The sequence below is a fragment of the Ranitomeya variabilis genome, chromosome 4 (genome assembly GCF_051348905.1).
Source record: "Ranitomeya variabilis isolate aRanVar5 chromosome 4, aRanVar5.hap1, whole genome shotgun sequence".
In the NCBI taxonomy this organism is placed as follows: Eukaryota; Metazoa; Chordata; class Amphibia; order Anura; family Dendrobatidae; genus Ranitomeya; species Ranitomeya variabilis.
Window position 1 is genome coordinate 343,560,413 of NC_135235.1, and position 15,501 is coordinate 343,575,913.

Consider the following 15,501-nt stretch of genomic DNA (forward strand, 5'->3'; position numbering starts at 1 on the left):
GTTGTTTTAATACCGATACCCGATACCACAAAAGTATCGGATCTCGGTATCGGAATTCCGATACCCGCAAGTATCGGCCGATACTCGATACTTGCGGTATCGGAATGTTCAACACTAGTTGCAAGTCTTTCTCCCCCGTTGTGGGGTATCCGGCTGGAGCTGCGGGGACCTGCGCACTTATTTCCTCCTCATTGGGACGGCCACTAGCGCTCCTTCTACAAACCGCCATTTGTTGTTCTACAAGAACAGAGCAGACCTGCAATTTTTTCCTCACCCTATTTGGCATTAGGAAAATATTTGCAGCATGCTGCGATTGGCTTCATATCTCGCATAGCGTCCACAATTGAAGACAATGGGTGCATGGAAAACATCGGATGCAATTGGATGTCATCTAAGTGCATTCAGAAGGGTAGTGTGGCGAGCACTCTTGCTGAGATCTGAGGTGCCGGTGAAGTGGGATGGCAAGCACCGTAATAGAGTAATGTTCAATCTCCGCACACTCTTGATAGATGCTTGTGAAGACTTTATTATGCAGATGTGTATGCAGTGATAACACAAATCATGAATACGGAATTGGTGCAAGGATAGAGAAAATGGTGAGGCGACAAGAACATAGGGTAGGTCCGGCATTGCACCAGACCTACCCAGGACTCAGGTGTCCTTTTGCAAGCAGGATATCCTTTATACTATTTAGTGACCTTTGCCAACAGCGATTATATGAATAAGACCCTATGAGGGTCGAAACGTTATGTTCTTGTCGCCTCACCATTTTGTCTATCCCTGCACCAATTCCTTATTCATGAATTGTATGTATTCAGACATACGCTGAGACAGGCAATGGAGGAGATGGAGAGATTAAACTCTTCTTCTCCTCACCTGTGATCCGATTCTTGCATGTGAGAGGATCGGATCACTGTAGCATGACACTCGGCTCAAGCCAGCAGCAAGCAGCGGTTAAGCCAACTGTCATTAGCATATCACATCGGATGCTATACACTAAAGTTACTCTGGCCTTAAGGATAGCTTACATAATGCAACCAAACGAGAAAAGTTGACTTGGCTAGCAACCTCTTCTAAATGGAGTATCCTCATATTCTCTTTTAGAAAACGTTATTATATTAACTGTGATAATTATTATAGACAAACTGAATATCCTCCCCTGGTCCAGCGCTGACTCTCTGCCAATGTGCTGGTCTCTACTATTTGGCTGCAGTTGTTACATCACATTGACAGTGCTGCAATCAATCACTGAACTCAGGGGCTTATATCCAGGGCTGGGATGAGGGGTAGGCAGGGTAGGAGTCTCGCCTCCTGAAGAAGAGAAAACAACGAAACGCGCGTCGGGGCGGCAGGTGGAGAGACCAGGCTTAATTCATCTATTAAGTAAGTTTTTGCTGACATAGGTCCCCTAACTTTGGTTTAGATATAACGCTTTTGTCCTGGTAGGACTGTCTTTGTATGGCATTTGCCGATTTGTATATAACTTTAGACTAGTCCTAACGATTATCCAGGGCAAATTGGTCTTTTGTATTGAAGTGGGCCCTAGCTAGCACTACTTGCTTTTTACCTGGAGGGTCAGTTATCCTTGTCTATTATATGTAACACTTGTTATGAAAAATATTATATAATATAAGGATATATATGACATCTACTATGGTAGCCTTTATATTTTGTCTATATTGCAAATGTTATTTATAAATATACCTGGTCACATTTCTCCATTAAACCTGCTTGGTTTGTGGTACTCTAGTTCTATATTAATGAATTGTTTGGTATAAATAAATAAATAAATAAATATCGTTTTAAAAAAACTCTTTACCTCATGTGATTTATATACATTAAGGGGTTGTGGTGTTAGGGTAGGAGTCTGCCCAGGGCCCCACCGCCTGCCTACCTAGTGGGCTGCACTTTGAAAAATTAATTGCTTAATGTCTGCAGTCATCCAACATCTTCCCGTGGATGCAGACATTCAGCACAGCGACAGCCATGGGGGTTGTTGTGGATATCATATTGTATGGGCAACTGTGGTGACCATCATACTGTGAAGGGGGACAGTGGAAGGAGTGGCTACAGTTCGAAGAGGGCAGCATGGTTGGCAGTATGAGGGCATAATGTGAAAAGGGGCACAAAATGGATACGGCGAGTGGAAAGCGTGAAATAGAGACACAGTATGGATAGGGGTTAACACAGCGGGAAGACAGTGTGGAGATATAGTATTTGTAATGAAAAATTAAAGAGGGGACAGCCATGGTATAGGCCTTGGTTCATAAGGACAGATGGTGTGGTGGTTATAGCAGATAATGGTACACAGTATGGAGGTCACATACCACAGGAGGCTTATTTAGGGTCATAATATGCACAGATATTTTTATGCAAAGAGCATCTTAATAACACTTGAATTTTAATGGTACTGTGTCAGGATGTGCTGCAAAAGACCGTAGAAGAGGGAGGTCTGCAGAAAACAGCTCTGGATGTGAAATGCTATCATGTCATCTAGACAAGATGCAGATGAAAAAAAGAGACAATTGTAAGATGTTATCTATAAAGGTACCTGTATGTAAATGTGAATCTGCTGATGTATTCATGTACTGATGGTGGATCTAGTGATGCATTCATGTACTGATGTTTTTTCTAGTGACATCCATGTACTGATGGGGGGTCTGGTGATGTATTTATTTACTGATAGTGTTTCTGGTTCTATATTCATGTGCTATTGATGGCTCTGGTACTGATGTTTTTTCTAGTGACATCCATGTACTGATGGGGGGTCTGGTGATGTATTTATTTACTGATAGTGTTTCTGGTTCTATATTCATGTGCTATTGATGGCTCTGGTACTCTAATTAAGTACTGATGATAATTTTGGCTTCCTATTCATGTACTGATGATGTTTCTGATGATAAATATAACAGAATCATCATCACTATGTTAAAACGTCACATTTATTCCTTGTATTGAAAAGGTATGTACATAAACAGATGTGAACAGGATCAACATGTTTCGACAGTCAAGCCTTAATCATGGTCTATCGTTATGTGCTGTGCAGGTGAATTTAATAAGGAGAAATGGAAAATACCACATGACTGGAAAGGCCAATCCCATCTCGTACTAAATACAAAGATCACCAAGAGGTACAAATTAGAAAGCAAGCAAATATTAATGATATTGTAAGATGACAATTTGTCTGATATTAAGTCCTAGTAGTATCCTTGTCTGTAATTTAAACATCCAAAAGTATTCTCTGTTAAGAATTTTCTTTAGATTTCTCCACCTTTTATAGGTTTTTGGACTTTTTCTATACCATAGAAAGACAATGTAGAAACATCCCCATGGTGCACATTACAGAAATGTTTAGACGCCACAGAAATGTTAACCGCAGTAGCGCTATTCACATCAGAAATATATCTGCGTATTCCTTTCTCTAACGGGCCTGTAATGCACCCTACGTATTGTACCTTACACTGTGTGCATTCTATAGTGTCAATAATGCCCACAGTATTACAATTTAGAATGTTTTCTATGGGAAAAACATGAATCATTGCGTCAGATGTAACATTGCTGCATTTTTTAACATGCTTGCAAGATATGCATTGTATGTGGCTGTATTTATAAAAACCTTTTAAATGCAGTCCTGTGTCATTAGACTTTTTGTTATCCATAGGTAGAAGAATAGGAGATAATATTGTCTGCAATGTGGGTGCTTGCTTCGCCACAAATCTAATCTGTCCCTCCCTAAGGATCTCACACAAACGCACATCGGACTTTCAAAGCGGTAAGAATATTTTAATTATATATCTTAATTATAGAAACAATTTGGTGATACTGTGGACTATACTGTGTAGAGAAGGTGATAGATTTATGAGACTTATCAATATAACTGTTTTTCTTCTTGTGCTCTAATAATTATTTATCTTTCGGTATTTGGTCCACCTTATTGCATGCTCTATTAAACGACCATTCTGGGTAACCCCAGTTTTATAGTTCAGACAGTCCTATTTTTGATTCATTCTTATATGTGCACAGATGTACAATTCCGCTTGATTTTAATTACGGTAATTTACCAACTGGTATGTTTCTGATGCTATCAGCAGAATGGCATGATTGGGCTTGTAATATAGAACTTGTGCCTGTGGGTTTGTAAAAAGGAGATATCATTACTGCTTTTGTTTGTACATTGACCATTAAATTAATATCCAGAAAATTGTTGAAACAAGCGAATTTTAAATTAAAACTATTGTTGTTAATATATTGCACAAATCCAAGAGCTTCATTTTTAGGCTATGTGCACACTTTGCGGTGTGCTCTGCGGGTTCTCCCGCTGCCGATTTGATAAATCTGCAGGGCAAAACCACTGCGGTTATCCCTGCAGATTTATCGCGGTTTGTATTCCAGTTTCCGCTGCGGGTTTTACTCCTATACTATTGATGCTGCATATGCAGCAATATGCAGCATCAATAGTAATGTTAAAAATAATAAAAAATGGTTTATTTATGGTCACCCTCTGACGTCCGATCTCCTCGGCGCTGCACGCGGCGATCCGGTTCCAAAGATGCTGTGCGAGAAGGACCTTCGTGACGTCACGGTCATGTGACCGCGGCGTCATCACGGTCATGTGACCGCGACGTCACCGCAGGTCCTGCTCGCACAGCAACCCTGAGACCGGACAGCCGCGTGCAGCGCTGAGAGGTGAGTATAGCATTATTTTTTATTTTAATTCTTTTTTTTTTACACTAATATGGTTCCCAGGGCCTGGAGGAGAGTCTTCTCTCCTCCACCCCGGGTACCATCTGCACATTATCCGCTTACTTCCCGCATCATGGGCACAGCCCCATGCGGGAAGTTAGCGGATCAACGCATTCCTATGGGTGCAGAATCGCAGCGATTCTGCACAAAGAAGTGACATGCTGCGGGTTGTAAACCGCTGCGTTTCTGCGCGGTTTTTCCCGCAGCATGTGCACAGCGGATTGCTGTTTCCATAGGGTTTACATGTAAATGTAAACGCAATGGAAACTGCTGCGGACCCGCAACTGCAGAAATGCTGCGGATCCGCGGTAAAACCCGCAAAGTGTGAACATGGCCTTACAGTCCCTCCAGACAAACAAATCATCTAGATAACGTACCATCCACTGAATATTTTTGAGAGGCTGTGCAGATGAGGGGAATTACCATGGCAATTTGGGAGTAAAAATTCTTGCTCTTCAGTAATAATGTATACATCAAAAATATTCAGTAGATGGGATGTTATGGAGAAGATTTGTTGTTTGCAGCAAATTTTATATCTTACGCATGTTTTTCCCATAGAAAACTTTCCAAATAGTAATACTGTGGGCATTATTTATACTATACAATGTACACAGTGTAAGGTACAATACATAAGGTGCACTATTCGCCCGTTAGAGAAATGAATATATTTGTGATGTGAATTGTGCTACTGTGGTTAACATTTCTGTAGCATCTAAAAATTTCCGTAATGTGCACCATGGGGATGTTTCCACATTGTCTTTCTATGCTATAGAAAAAGTCCACAAACCTATAAGGGGTGGAGAATTCAGAAGTAAAATGGATCTGTAAATTGCAGACAAGGATACCACTAGGACTTAATATCAGACAAGATTCTATCTTACAATATAATCAATATTTGTCTGCTTTCTAGTATGTACCTCTGGATGATTTGTGTATTTTGTACGAGATGAGATTGGTCTTCCAAGTCATGTGGACGTTTCCACTTCTCTTTTTTAAATTCACCTGCACAGCACATAATGATAGACCGTGATTAAGGCGTGACTCCCGAAACATGTTGGTCCTGTTCACATCTGTGGCCTGTCTTATGTACATACCTTTTTAATTCAAGGAATAAATATGAAGTTTTAACAAAGAAAAGGACTTATATTTAGATGGAAATCTTTTTCTCTATTTTATTTATAATGAGGGTCAGTTTATTTTCATGTAGGGTATTTGCCAAATGCGGGACACCTTATTTGAAACCAAACGGTTACGCTTTATTAGCTTCCTTAACTATCCTTGGGTTCTACATTTAAAATATAGAACATCAGGGATGAATATCGCTATTTTTTCCCCTGAATTATGTAAATGGTCAGCAAAAAATGATTGATTCTGTATCTAACTTTGAAATTGCACTCCCTGTTAAGTCACATATCTAAAGTACACCACTTTTGTTTACTTTCGATAACAACATTTGTGAAAAAGGTAACAATTCTTGTAGAAGTGGTCATCAGAGTTTACTACCTAACCCATTGGAGGGAAAAGGGAGATGTGCATTAGAGGTCCTGTTACCTTAGTCTCTGAGCCATTCCTTTGCTTTAGGTGGGGGTGTGAGGGTACATTGGCTTCATCTGCCTAGTGCACCAAAATACTTTGCGCTGGACTTCCTTATACCGTCTACATTGTCAGCGCACTTGAGCTCAGTGATTAGCTGCAGCTCTGTAGAAGTGACGTCACCAACGCACCAAAACAACAAAGGCTGGGACAGCGGTGAAGAGGTGGCACTGGATCTGGGGAGGGTAAGTAGTATGCAATTTGTTTATTTTCTATAGCTACAGCAGCTGACTTCATAACATTTTCTAAAAAAAGGACAATCCTCTAACTAAAGAAATGTTTCCGATGTCTTAACTGCTTAACATAGTACACGAAGATATAAAAACATTGTCTGCAACTTTTTATATGTTGGATTGACTCAATGTTTTCATACTCTATACCCCAACAATTAATTTTAAGAAAGTCATTTGACTGTATATTTACATAATTTATGACGAGGATCAAAATAGAAGACATGAAGTAGAAAACCTGGAGAGCAAAGAAAAGTGCAAATAGGGTCTAACTGGTTAAAAGCATGGGGTGTACCGGGGAGAGATACACTCACCTTGTTTTGTTGCAACTAAGCAACATGTGAAAGCATGGATCAGCTGCTGCAGGACACGGATCCAAAGACCGAGGATAATGATGAAACTGGGTGTATGTGTCTACATTTGCACTGCTGATAAAGATGGATGGCAGACAATATTCTTCAAAGATTTATTTCAAAACAAGTTAATATACAACGCATTACGAGGTAATGCAGGACCTCTTCCTTGGGACAAGCTGAAAGTTTTTTTCCTGAGAAAGAGGTCCTGCATGACCTTGAAACACATTGACTATAAACTGTTTTGAAATAAAGCTTTGAAGAATATCGTCGGCCATCCATCTTTATCAGCAGTGCAGATTTGGACATATACACCCAGTTTCACCAAAATAGAAGACAGGCGCACTGTGACGTAAATATGTTCAGTTTGCATAATATATTGTAACGGCTATTTCATAAATTAAATTTTTTTCAACAAATTGATTCAACCAACACATTCAACTGCTTGGAATCTGACAATCTATATCTAGCTGAACTTTACATATTGTTATTCATTTGAATATGATGAAAACAATCTTTTCCTGGAATTCTATTTGTTATCAACTCACCTGGGTACATTAATCTCTCTCCCCCGTGGGCGCCGGGAAGCCTTATTAAAGGCAATCTTGGCTCCGATGCCCATGGCTAGGGTGAAACTAATGACACCACAGATGACATAGACGGTGCTATTGGTCTGGTCTGCATATCCATTATCGTTCAGCTTGCTGTTAGCACTGGTGGTAATAGGCTGGGTCGTGTGTGCCCAGAAAGGGCTGTTATAGTTTTTACAACTGTCTTGGTCCAAGCGCTTGTGACGATGCTCACAACAAAAGCGATAATGGCATGTGCCACAGCAATAACGGTATGTACCCGTGGTACAATTAAATGTGGCATCGTATTGCCCCATCACATCATAGTATCCATAACACATGTCTGGTACATTCTGGCTCAATGCTGTAGAGGCATTCTGGGATGCCTGGGGACGCTTCATGAGAGCAAGCAGCATTGGTAATGGTTGTGTTTGGTTCATCTGCTTTAGACTCTGGACAGCACCAACACTGAGAGCTGAGTGCACCCCAAGAGCATCTAAAGTAATACTGATTAACACTGTTAAGAGATGATACATGGCAGATGAGCACTATGGCAATCTGTGGCAGTAACAAATATAGTTTTCTTTTGATGTGTGGAAGAAGAGCCTTTGTTGTTTGTCTGCAGTGCTTTCGAAGTCTTCGAATGATGAATGATGGCGGACCATGTACCTTAAACACACTTTCAACTTTTAATTTTGCTTTAATAAACTTTATAAAATGTCTTCAATACAAAAATGGCTTTGAACAAAACCTAAAAAAGAAAACAAGAAGGTTAGACAATAGGAAAATAAAAATTTCCAGTCAAGCATAAATTAATATTTAAAAAAGGTAATAAAAATGTCTATAATAGGCAATATTTGTTAAAAAGAGTGAAATTAGGCTGCCATTTTCTAAAGTTTGATTCGAAAGTGGTTTGTTAAGTTCACATATGCTTGGATTGCACTGTACTTTGTTTCTCAATTTTAGTACAAATTCCAGAATTTAATGCCAACCCATACGTTACAAATGAACCCAGCTTTATATCTCTGTCAATGATTTTAGTCCTTTGAACAATTTGGTCATTACAAAATTGGAGACATTTTGTAACTTGTTGATGTACTTTAAAGTCATTTTCTCCTGGAAAGCGCACCTTCTTAAGTAAATTTATGTACGCTTTTTGTTTAAACAGACTGTCACGCCTGTCAGAGACCACAGGTTCAAAAAAGCTACCTTGGACAAACTTGGCACAGGTCACTTTTTCTATCAGATTCCTGAGCAACCCTGACCTTCACACATTAAACCCTGTACAGGGATCTGGTCTTACAATGGGGTCCCCTGGATTGCTTCCATGGAAGGGCTGCTATCCGGAGGAGCGAATCAGAGGTAGCAAGTGTCACCGAGAAAGGTTAAAGCCAAAAGGTCAAGCTAGGAACATAGTAAAAAAAACAAGAGGATGGTCAAAAATACATGTCAAGGTCAAAAAACAGGAATTATCAGAACAAACAAACAGGAGCACAGCACAACAGTATACACCAGGACAGCAAAGCTATTGACTGGCAGTGGGAGTCAAAGGTTCAGAGGTTTAAATAGCTAACTGCCTCACCCAGGACTCTCAGGAAGGAGTGATAAAACCTAGACTAAAATTAACATCACACCTCCCTTTTGAAACAGCACTAAAAGTCCCAAGGAAGTAAGTAATAAAGTTGCACCACTACTCTGCAGCCAAAGCAGAAGCAAAGGAGGAGAGAATCAACCCAGATGTTAAACAGACTCACTTATGTATAAAATAACTAAGCAATTTTACAGCAGTGCTTCTCATGACAAGCACTGTATCTCTGCTGTTGCCCTAGTTTCTATTGATCGGCTGTAATGGTGATGTTATGCTGAGAGTGCTGTAGCCAATCATAGAGCCCTGTGGCTTAGTCAATATGGATGATACAGCTACTGAACTCGGTATTTAGCTGCAGCACTGTTAGACCTGATGACCTGATGATTCTGTTTTCATTTGGTTTCTGCAGCCTTCTCTGTATTTGATATTAGGAGGTGACCTGTTTTTATACCCAGTCCTTAGATCTTTTAGGGACCTCCTTCCCCCTATCAACATGTCTTCGCTTGAGATTAACCTAGGATCTTCAGTGGGTCTATTTGCAAGGAATGGGTCGCCCACTCCATGGTAGGGTATCAGCCTAGTCTCAGTGCAGGGTCAGTTTTCCCCCTTCTATCCTATTTGTGCTGCAGTCCCGTTACAATTAAATGATTACCACAAAGAGAAAAAATGATGTACTAGTCCAGAGATTAATGCCAATAACAACTTTATTTCGATATAAATATAAACAGGTCAGAAAAATGACAGTACAGGGTTAAAATCGGCTCAGCAGCTGTGATTGCACAATAGGGGAACCAAAGAGGCACTCATAGTCCAGCAGATAATTTAAGACATACTACAGTGCCCAATCCAAAGTGCCTAGCACTCCTATACATACTTTCTAACCCAACAGTGGGGGTACAAGGAAGCAGCAACGCATACAATGTATTGAAGCTACAACATACCAGATGATGACAGGTGCTGGACAAGGTGCCCCGATGTCCACTCTCCTCCCGACGCACGTTTCGGCTAGACCTTCCTTGAGTGTGGGCAGCGTGATGACATAGGTCTCGGTCCCCACCATCTTAGAGAAGGGCATGGCAGTGATTGGCTTGCTTTCTGCGGCGTCACAGGGGCTATAAAGGGGCGTTCCCACCGACCGCCATCTTACTGCTGCCAATCTGAGCATAGGGAGAGGATGCTACCGCTTCGTCAGAAGCAGGGATAGCGTTAGGCAGGGTAAATTAACCCCCAAAACCGCTTGTGCTGTAGCGATTTCCACTGTCCAACACCACATTTTCTTTGCTGGGACAGTGGAGGCTAGATTTTTCTTCATCAGCTCTGTAGCTTATAGGGCTGCCCTAGAAGGCTCCCTGATAGCTGCATTGCTGTGTGTACGCCGCTGTGCAAACCAACTGTTTTTTTCAAAGCACAAATCCTGCTGCTCCTTCCTTTCTGCACAGCTATCTTGTATGTTTGTCCACACTTTTTGTGTGCAGCAGTCCCTTTAATTGCTGCCTGCCATACTTTTCTGAGATTATTTTGGGGGGATAGTAATTGTAGTTTTTTTTTTTTTTTATATATATATATCTTCAAGCCACTTTCTGCCCCTGAAACTGTGTAGTGTAAAACAGTGGGCCTGTATTTTTCTGCACTGTCCCTCACCTAAAAAGGGAGATTTATATTGGAAATCAGTGCATCTGCGCCAAGTCCTGTCTGTGGTATCTCTGTCAGTCATTTTGTGCCACAGAAACTATACTGTAATATAGTGGGCCTGATTTATTCACTTGTCTCCCATATAATAAAAATAAAGGGAGAATAATATTGCGAAATCTGTGCCAGTCGTGTCTGTGGTTTCTCTGTCAGTCATTTTGTGCCACAGAAACAATACTGTGATATAGTGGGCCTGATTAAATCACTAGTCTCCCATATAAAGAAATAAAAATAAAGGGAGAATAATATTGTGAAATCTGTGCATCTGTGCCAGTCGTGCCTATGGTTTCTCTGTCAGTCATTTTGTGCCACAGAAACAATACTGTGATATAGTGGGCCTGATTAAATCACTAGTCTCCCATATAAAGAAATAAAAATAAAGGGAGAATAATATTGCCAAATCTGTGCATCTGTGCCAGTCGTGTCTGTGGTTGCTCTGTCAGTCATTTTGTGCCACAGAAACAATACTGTGATACAGTGGGCCTGATTAAATCACTAGTCTCCCATATAAAAAAATAAAAATAAAGGGAGAATAATATTGCCAAATCTGTGCATCTGTGCCAGTCGTGTCTGTGGTTTCTCTGTCAGTCATTTTGTGCCACAGAAACAATACTGTGATATAGTGGGCCTGATTAAATCACTAGTCTTCCATATAAAGAAATAAAAATAAAGGGAGAATAATATTGCCAAATCTGTGCCAGTCGTGTCTGTGGTTGCTCTGTCAGTCATTTTGTGCCACAGAAACTATACTGTCGTACATTGGGCCTGATTTATTCACTTGTCTCCCATATAAAAAAAATAAAGGGAGAATAATATTGCCAAATCTGTGCATCTGTGCCAGTCGTGTCTGTGGTTGCTCTGTCAGTCATTTTGTGCCACAGAAACTATACCGTCACACATTGGGCCTGATTTATTCACTTGTCTCCCATATAATAAAAATAAAGGGAGAATAATACTGCCAAATCTGTGCATCTGTGCCAGTCGTGTCTGTGGTTGCTCTGTCAGTCATTTTCAGCCACAGAAACTATACTGTCATACAGTGGGCCTGATTTATTGACTAGTCTCCCATCTAAAAAAAAAATGGGGAGATTAATATTGGCAAATCTGTGCATCTGTGCCACTCTTGTCTGTGCTATCGCTGTCAGTCATTTTCAGCCACAGAAACTATACTGTCATACAGTGGGCCTGATTTATTCAGCACTCACCCACACATAAAAAGGTAGATTTATATTTACAACAAGGTAACATACACCTTCTACCTTGTTTTTCTGTACCATATAACGGTTGTTAGTTTGGTTACATTTTCCCAAGAATGAGGAAGACTGGTGGAAGAGGTCGTGGCCGTGGGCGGTCATTGCCATCTGGTAATGCTGATGGTGGTGGTGGTGGTGCTGGTGGAGCATCGGATGGTAAAGGGAAAATCAAAATAGCACCTAAGTCTCAAGTTGTTGAGCCAGCGTCATCGTCCGGGTACACAAGGCCTCGAACGCTACCTTTTCTGGGAGTTGGAAAACCGCTGTTAAAGCCGGAGCAGCAGGAAAAAGTTTTGGCTTTCATTGCTGACTCTGCCTCTAGCTCTTTCGCCTTCTCTTTGGATAGTTCAAAATTGAAAAGTAGCCAGTCGTCGGTGGATGCTCCCGGTCAGGAACAAGTTGATTCCTTGTGTCCTTCCCTCAAAACAACAGTGAAGGATGCGTCAGGTGACACAACAGTTTACTCCATGGAGCTCTTTACACATACCGTGCCTGGGTTAGAAAGGGAAATAGTTAACAGCCCACTAGAAGATGATTTGGACACGGAGTGCACAGATGCACAGCCACAGCTAGATTGTCATGCTGTTCCATCGACTAACATCACTACATTGCCCTCCCAGTGTACTGAGCCAGAAACTGAACCTGATGAGACGATGGTGCCCATTCCCGAACGTTATAGCACCTTACACGGTGACACAGAGATAGCTGAACATGAGACTGAAGAGGAGGTGATAGATGACCCAGTTGTTGACCCTGATTGGCAGCCATTGGGGGAAGAGGGTGCCGCTGGCAGTAGCTCAGAAGCGGAGGAGGAGGATCGTCAGCCGCCATCTACATCACATTTGCATTCATCTGGCAGGCCCGTCTCTGGCCAAAAAAGTTTGGCAAAACCAAAACCATTTTTCGGACAGCATGGCCATCCGGTTAAAGTAGCACAGTGTGCAATGCCTGAAAAGGTATTCAATAGTAGGAAGAGTGCAGTCTGGCAATTTTTTATCCAAGATCCGAATGATCAGTGCAAGGTGATCTGTAAGAAATGCTCAAGGACATTTAGCAGAGGTCAGAATGTCAAAAGTTTAAATACAACTTGCATGCGTCAACATTTAACCACCATACACTTGCAAGCCTTGACTAGCTGCCAAACGTCCCTTAACGTTGTTGCACCCGCTCACAATGAAGCTCGTCAGCAACGCTACATTCCTTCCCTCACTGTAAGCCCACTGTTTAGAACAACAACAGCAGCAAATGTGGAGGTGTCGTCGCTAGGGAAAAGCAGTCAGGGAACCACAAGTTTATTGGTAGGAAACACAGCATGTAGGCCTACATCGAGAATACCATCACCACCCCTCTCTCAATCCGCCATGTCCACCACCACCACCACCGCAAGTCCCACCATATGCACCTCACCAGTCCAGCTCACCCTCCAAGAGACTCTCATTAGGAAAAGAAAGTACTCACCCTCTCATCCGCGTACACAGGGTTTGAACGCCCACATTGCTAGACTTATATTGTTAGAGATGATGCCCTACTGCTTGGTTGAAAGCGAAGCTTTCAAAGCCTTGATGGCCTATGCAGTACCACGCTATGAGCTACCCAGTCGACACTTCTTTTCGAGAAAAGACATCCCAGCCCTCCACCAGCATGTCAAAGACCGCATTCTCCATGCACTGAGACAATCAGTTAGTGGAAAGGTGCACCTCACAACAGATGCATGGACCAGTAGGCATGGCCAGGGACGTTACTTGCCCATCACGGCACACTGGGTTAATGTGGTAGATGCAGGGTCCACAGGGGACAGCAATAGTGGGACAGTTCTGCCTAGCCCACGGTCTAGGAAACAGTTGGCAGTAGGCGTTCGACACCCCTCCTCCTCCTCCTCCTCCTCCAGAAGCAAAACCTCGACCACAGAGCGCAGTCGCCCTACCACTACATCCGCAGCTGCCAGTGTTGCACACGAGGTGTCCCATTATGGAACAGCTAGTGGTAAGCGTCAGCAGGCTGTGTTGGAAATGAAGTGTTTGGGCGACAGACACACCGCGGAAGTTCTGGCCAAGTTCTTGCAACAAGAAACTCAGTCATGGCTGGGCAGTGTACATCTTGAGGCAGGCAAGGTAGTCAGTGATAACGGAAGGAATTTTATGGCTGCCATAGCCCTTTCAGAACTGAAACACATTTCTTGCCTGGCTCACACCTTGAAGTGCAGTGCTTCCTGAAAAGTAATCCAGGGTTACCAGACCTGCTCCTGAAGGTGCGAAGACTTTGCTCGCACATCCGCCGGTCGCCCGTACACTCCAGCCGTATGCAGAACCATCAGCGATCATTGAAGCTTCCCCAGCACCGCCTAATAATCAACGTTGCAACAAGGTGTAACTCTACACTGCACATGCTTCAGAGGCTGTGCGAACAGATGCGTGCTGTCATGTATTTGTGGGAGGATACACATACACGGGCAGGCAGTTGGATGGCAGACATGGAGTTGTCTGCTGTGCAGTGGTCGAAGCTCCAAGACCTCTGTCAAGTCCTTCAGTGTTTTGAGGAATGCACACGGCTGGTCAGTGCTGATGCAAAGTTTGACGCACATTAAGGAGCAGGCGTCTGCAGCCGAGGAGGAGGGAAGCCTTGATGACAGTCAGCCATTGTCTGCTCAGGGAAGTCTCGGGGACGAGGTTGCGGACGAAGAGGAGGAGGAGGAGGAAGATGGAGATGATTATTTATGGGAGGAGGAAGCTTCTCAGGGGGGAATAGAAAGTGTTGGTGGTGCAAGGTCAGGTACAGGTTTTTTGCGGGAGACAAGTGATGGGGATTTGCCAGAAAGTGCTCCTCAACCCAGCACAAGCATTGATTTGACACCTGGAACATTGGCCCACATGGCTGATTATGCCTTGCGTATCCTAAAAAGGGACCCCCGCATTATCAAAATGATGACCGATGACGATTAGAGTTGAGCGACTTTCATTTTTTTAAGATCGAGTCGGGTTTTGTGAAACCCGATTTTGTCCAGAGTCGAGTCGAGTGCAGTCGGCCGATTATCGCTAAAAGTCGGGGATCGCCCGAAACACGAAACCCAATGCAAGTCAATGGGGAAGCATAGTCGGCAGTGAGTGGAGGCCAGGAAAACACCTACAGTGCCCATTTTAATGCCAAAAACATCCATTCTTGTTTCTGAAGCTTGTCAATCTTAATTAACTTTATAATAATAGTTGTTCATTGGAACTTGGGGGTCATTTGGCAAAAGTTGTGGGGGGTAGGGCTGGTTCAAGGTTTTAGTGGGCCCAGGAATCGTGGACTACGTCACGGCGGTGGAGCAGGGAGAGGTAAGTATTTCAACGTTGCAAGTGCTGTGATCCTGAGCAAGCAGGGGGGGCCCACTCATTCGCATTGGCACTGGCACAGGGCCCCTCAAAGTACGGCGGTGTGTTTGCATGGCGGGGGCGCCTCCCACCAGCAGCGACACTTTTGCGTACTCTGAGGGGCCCTGTGCCA

General features: G+C 42.7%; 1 protein-coding gene and 1 long non-coding RNA gene across 6 annotated transcripts in view; one reads left to right on the forward strand and one right to left on the reverse strand.

Moving 5' to 3' along the window:
* SHISA7 (shisa family member 7) overlaps window positions 1–15,501 on the reverse strand; it is a 592,632-nt gene that overhangs the window by 222,448 nt on the left and 354,683 nt on the right. For all 4 annotated transcript variants that reach the window (XM_077250684.1, XM_077250683.1, XM_077250682.1 and 1 more), the window contains one exon: window positions 7,468–8,239. In XM_077250684.1, coding sequence (XP_077106799.1) covers window positions 7,468–8,024 — 557 coding nt within the window. In that variant the 5' untranslated portion in view covers window positions 8,025–8,239. The remainder of the gene's footprint in view (window positions 1–7,467; window positions 8,240–15,501) is intronic.
* Window positions 859–9,164, forward strand: LOC143764753 (uncharacterized). Of its 2 annotated transcripts, none has more exons than XR_013213262.1 (5): window positions 859–1,383; window positions 2,420–2,527; window positions 2,963–3,131; window positions 3,662–3,772; window positions 8,657–9,164. It is a non-coding gene; the product is annotated as an uncharacterized LOC143764753 (long non-coding RNA). The 2 variants fall into 2 exon arrangements; XR_013213263.1 differs by having other exon boundaries at window positions 3,047–3,131.